This window comes from Gekko japonicus, unplaced genomic scaffold, assembly GCF_001447785.1.
Source record: "Gekko japonicus isolate JY-2015 unplaced genomic scaffold, Gekko_japonicus_V1.1 scaffold579, whole genome shotgun sequence".
Taxonomy (NCBI): domain Eukaryota; kingdom Metazoa; phylum Chordata; class Lepidosauria; order Squamata; family Gekkonidae; genus Gekko; species Gekko japonicus.
In genome coordinates this window covers 389,693-395,524 of record NW_015168065.1, presented here as the reverse complement: position 1 = coordinate 395,524, position 5,832 = coordinate 389,693, and the positions used below count along the sequence as shown (strand labels likewise).

The 5,832-nt window shown below is 41.4% G+C and overlaps 1 protein-coding gene across 1 annotated transcript in view; it reads left to right on the top strand.

Moving 5' to 3' along the window:
* Positions 1 to 5,832, top strand: part of FSTL5 (follistatin-like 5) — a 337,288-nt gene that overhangs the window by 273,908 nt on the left and 57,548 nt on the right. The window contains exon 10 of the mRNA XM_015414569.1: positions 1,224 to 1,342. Coding sequence (XP_015270055.1) covers positions 1,224 to 1,342 — 119 coding nt within the window. The remainder of the gene's footprint in view (positions 1 to 1,223; positions 1,343 to 5,832) is intronic.

Below are 5,832 nucleotides of genomic sequence, written 5' to 3'. Positions count from 1 at the left end.
TCACCAAAAAAAAATGTTGTTCTGGGGGTTGTGGGACCTGTATGGACAAAAGGTTACTAAAGAGGGAAACTGGGCCAGATTTAGTGAAAAAGCTGGCTAGTTCCAACCTGATGCCTGTCTGTAGGTCGAGTGGTCATCTGTGCATTCACACCACCCGCCCTCCTTCCCCTCTGCTCTCGGCCCTTCATCTTGTTTCTTTGAAGGCTGTTGGGCGGCGGTCAGAAGGAACTGGCGGGAGCTGCGTGCCCCTCCTTGGTCATGCGCAGTGGAGCCGGCGCGTGACCTGGGAGAGGCGCGAAAATCCCTTTTGCTAGCTACCGGTACCGAGAAGGTCAGCGCAGGCGCAGTATATCCCAAGGGTGTGAATGCACAGATGACCACTCGAAGATCACCAGTTACAGGTAAGCAACCTGTCTATTTCTGCTTCCTATGGCTAGAACTAGTGCCTTTCATTATAAGATATCCCAGAGGGGCAGATATTGTAGTCTGCCACAACAAAACAGCAGCAAAGGTTTGATCTTTGTGAATCCAATGAAATGGACCCTGGTCCATGAAAGCTTAGGCCATAATAATAATATTTAAATATTAGCCACTCATTTGTAATTTGTTACTTAAGAATGGATGTCCCACTTCCAGTGCTGTAGTCAATTTAACAGAATATACCTCCTACACAACAATGCAATGTTTGACGAAATGTAGAGTTCATGAACATTTTTGATTATTCAAGTTAATATTGCACTGGGTGCCTAATATGCAGTGAAGTGTAAAACAGAATGCTTTTTCTGGATCTGGAAGAAATGTCAGACATAATAGGCATTATAAAGCAAAAAATAAAACAAAGCCCAAACCTTCCAGGATTTCTTGAGTAGTCACAAAGCTTTATTTCAGCCCTCGCATACAACTCAATGAGAAAATATAAGGGATTACTTTCATTTGATCCCAGTATGAAAAATAATTCCACACAGTTTCTTTCAAAGGGTGCCCTGTGCTTCCAGATTTATATTCATGAAGCCATTGAGTTTCTCACGGGGACTATATGAAATCCTGAATCACTCTGCAGTTTCATTTCAGCACTACAAAAAATTCCCATAAGACTATCTTTATGAACCTCTCAGACATTAATGAATTGGGCTCTGGCCAAACATATTAAAGGCTTTTGTCCATGAACTTTCCCCCCCTCAGATGGTTTAATTTTGTTCTTTTACATATGTTTTTTCCCTAAGGTCTGGGGATTGGGAATATGTTCTATGTGTTTTATGAAGATGGAATCAAAGTGATACAACCTGTAGAATGTGAATTCCAGAGACATATTAAACCAAGTGAAAAGCTCCTTGGATTCCAGGCAAGTATTCTGATACGTTCAGTTATACCCCCCCCTGCAATACTTGACTCTGAATGCTCTTTGAAAATGAAATGTTCTACATTCTGATGAAGCAGATAGTCGAAAATTCCTCTGGCTTTTTCTGTCAGTTGGCTTTAACTATTTGAAGAGATCATGTCTTGGATGTTAGACTTCACAAGAAGTGGAATATGGCTCAGTACTGTAAATATGATGCTTCACAACTGTAATTGGAACACTCTAGCAGCCATGCAGAATCTGCCTCTTTTTTTGGGGGGGGGGATGTGTAACACATCCACTCTGAATCAGGAAGTGTCTGCTGCTGCAATTTATCTTGTATATATCTGCGCTCAAAATACAAAAGTAAAAGAACTAATGGTACTGCATTCTGCTGCCTTTGTTTTAGGGTTACGAAAGCTAGAGAAAACATTCACCAAGCAATTGATAATAAAGCCATCACAGAATCTTATGAAAATCTTTAATATGGTTTTATGGTAATTTCTATCTTGTATGTTGTTAGATGTATATAAACTCTTTTAACAATATGTTCAGTGTGTACAAATTATTGCAATGAATTTGAGAGAAGGTTTATGTTAAATGTCCAACATTTAGAAAAGATGTTCTAAGAATCATGCTATAGACACGGCTCCCATTACTGAGAGAGATATTATTGCAGCTTTGAGGAAGAATTGCCGAAACGTGCTATTAATCTAAAGGTATATTCTTGGATTCTCTGAGAGCTAGTAGCTTGAAAGTTGATACTGACTGTGGTGTGTCCTGAGTGCTTGTGTGCTTCTAGACAGTTACATTGAGGCTTTTGTGGTTGCAAGCTTTGGTTCCATACCATTGTTATTTAGTGGAATCTATGTATTAGAATATTAATTGTTGTATTAGAATATAATTCAATGTATTAGAATATAATTTGTATTTACTGAACATATTATTAAAAGAATTTACATATTTGACAACATACAATATAAGCATGGGTTCTGTAAGGAAAGATCTTGTCTCAATAACTTCTTAGTGTTCTTTGAGGGGGTGAACAAACATGTGGACAAGGGGAACCCAAAAATATTGTTTACCTTGACTTCCAGAAAGCTTTTGATAAAGTTCCTCATCAAAGGCTCCCAAGTAAGCTCAATAGACATGGGATAAAAGGACCACATGGATCAAAAACTGGCTAATCAATAGGAAGCAGAGAGTGAATATAAATGGGCAATTTTCACAGTGGAGGGTGGTAAGCAGTGGGGTACCCCAAGGCTCAGTATTGAGTCTGATGCTTTTTAACTTGTTCATTAATGATTTGGAATTGGGAGTACATAGTGAAGTGGCAGCCAGTATCATAATGCCCCTGTATAAATCGATGGTGTGGCCTCATTTGGAATACTGTGTACAATTCTGGTCACCACATCTCAGAAAGGATATTATAGCATTGGAAAAAGTGCAGAAAAGGGCAACTAGAATGATAAAAGAGTTGGAACACTTTCCCTATGAAGGAAGTTTAACGCGCTTGGGGCTCTTTAGCTTGGAGAAATGATGGCTGAGGGGTACATAACAGAGGTTTACAAGATTATGCATGGGATAGAGCAGGTCGAGAAAGAAGTACTTTTCTCCCTTTCTCACAGTACAAGAACTCATGGGCACTCAATGAAATTGCTGAGCAGTTGGGTTAGAATGGATAAAAGGAAGTACTTCTTCACCCAAAGAGTGATTAACACATGGAATTCACTGCCACAGGAGGTGGTGGCAGCTACAAGCATGAACGGCTTCAAGAAGGAATTGGATAAACATGGAGCAGAGGTCCATCAGTGGCTATTAGCCACAAGGTATAGATACAACACTGAACTGCAGGCTGTGGAAGGTCAGTAGTTCAGCAGTTCGAGACCCGAGTGCCGCATGACAGAGTGAGCTCCCGTCTCTAGTTCCAGCTCCTGCCAACCTAGCAGTTCGAAAGCAAGAAATTGCAAGTAGATAAATAGGTACTACTTCAGTGGGAAGGTAACAGCATTCCGTTCACCTTGGTGTTTAGTCATGCCGGCCACATGACCACGGAAATGTCTTCAGACAGTGCTGGCTCTTTGGCTTTGAAATGGAGATGAGCACCGCAACCCTAGAGTCGGATTTGACTGGCTTTTGAGCAAGGGAACCTTTACCTTTACTTTATAGATAGGAACTTTCTGTCTGGGATAAGTGATATCTGTATCCTTGGTGCTTGGGGGGGAGCAACAGTGGGAGGGCTTCTAGTGTCCTGGTCCCACTGGTGGACCTCTTGATGGCAGCTGGTATTTTTGGCTACTTTGTGACAGAGTATTGGACTGATCCAACATTGGCTTCTCTTATGTTCTTACCATAAAAATATATTTCATAATATTCTGTGTTGGCTTTATTAATTATCAAATGCTTGGTGGTTGTTTCATCTGGTTTGTTTTAGGGTTGGCAGCTCTGGGTGGAGAAACACCTGGAGAGTTGGGGGGTGGAGCCTGAAGAGGGCAGGGTTAGGAGAGGGGAAGAACTTCCACAGGGTACAATGCTATAGAGTCCACCCACCAAAGCAGCCATTTTCTCCAGAAGAACTCATCTCTGTCATCTGGAGGTCAAATATAATAGCTGGAGATCTCCAGGTTCCACCTGTAGGTTGGCAACTCTATTTCATTTCTATGTATGTACTAGGGGTGTGCAATTCTTTTTAAACCACTGTTTTTCAATTCAGGGCTGTTGGACTTGGAAAAAAATGAGATTCCCAAAAAATGCTGGATCTTAATTCCAGTACAGTATTTGGATCTGGGATTTTTCAGAAGTCCTAGATTTTTGGGGTCCAGTAGACCTGTGGGGGAACACTGCTTTTTTTTTTAAAAAAAAGCCAGCCCAATCCTGAGGCTTTCTTGGTTTGTCCTTCAGCCCAGTTTAAACCAGGCTGCACAAGAAGCCAGCCCCAAGCCCAGTTGGTGTGGAGTTCTCAGCAGTCCACAAAACCAGCTGATCCTGGGCTGACTTCTACTGCAGCTGAGCCAGTGGGTACAGCCTGCTCCCCATTGACACAGCTGATCCTCAGGCTGTCTTCTTTAGTCCCTTTAAACTTTAAAGGGACTGCAATAGAAGCCTGACAAAAAGCTGAGAGGTGGGAGAAATATGCTCCCCCCTCCTCACTGTTTTTGGATCTTACTGGTAATTTCCAAATATATACAGGATTTTTTTCGGTATACATTTGGAACCCAGATACATTTGGAATGCCAAGATATACCAGAAAAATATATTTTTCAGGTACATTTTCAGCTCAGGTAGATCCAAATGCACACCCCTAATGTGTATACACACTTAACAATGTTGTTATGAGAAATTATTTTAATTCCTCTTTACCCAATTTCTCCTTAAAACCCAACAATAAATTTATTTTATTTTTTTCTGGAATCTGGAGTCTTATTTCTAATGAATTTTGCTGAAGTAAGGAGGAACAGGAAGAGAGGTTCTGCAAAATGTCAGTATTTCACTCTGTAGATGTGCTATAAAAGCAGACAATGTTTTCTTGAACCTTCCTGTCTTCCTGACTGGATGTGTTAACATACAACATGCAACAAGTGCAATTGCTGAAGTTACAAAGAGAAATGATGAATGAAATCCGTTATCAGTGACTATATCTAAAAAATTAATTTTGGGGAAAAAATCATCTCTGTTTAACAGCACCACAGTTCATGCATATGATGAAGTGGGATCTAAATCCACAAAAATGTATACTAAGATGAATTTGATAACAACTGGGCTCTCAGTTGTTTTCATTACAATAAATTTCTTCTTTTGGATTAAATTTGTGATGCATAATTTTGGGGTCGTAGAAAAAGAGGTGCAGGAGCTCATTAGCATAACTCATTAGTATAACTTATTAGCATATGCCACACCCCCTGACATCACCGGAAGTGTGTGAGAAGGCAACACCCACCGCTCAGGCTCCACTGGACTGTTTTGGATTGCTAACTATTGGGGGGGGGGAGAACATGCAGATTTGTCCTCGCAGAGGAGGGAGAGCTTGTACCTGAATAAAACTTGGTCTTAAAGGTGCCACTGGACTGTTTTGGATGGCTAGCTATGGGCGGGGAGACGACACAGATCTGCCCTCAAAGAGGAGGGAGAGCTTGTACTTGAATAAACCTTACATAAGAACATAAGAGAAGCCAATGTTGGATCAGGCCAATGGCCTATCTAGTCCAACACCCTGTCACACAGTGGCCAAAAGTACCAGGTGCCATCAGGTCTACCATCAGGGCCAGGACACTAGAAGCCCTCCCAGTGTTGCTCCCCCTTCCAAGCACCAGAAATACAGAGCATCACTTGCCCCAGCCTAAGAGTTCCTATACCTTGTGGCTAATAGCCACTCATGGACCTCTGCTCCATATGCTTATCTAGTTCCCTCTTGAAGCCATCCATGCTTGTAGCCACTGCCACTTCCTGTGGCAGTGTATTCCATGTGTTAATCACTCTTTGGGTGAAGAAGTACTTCT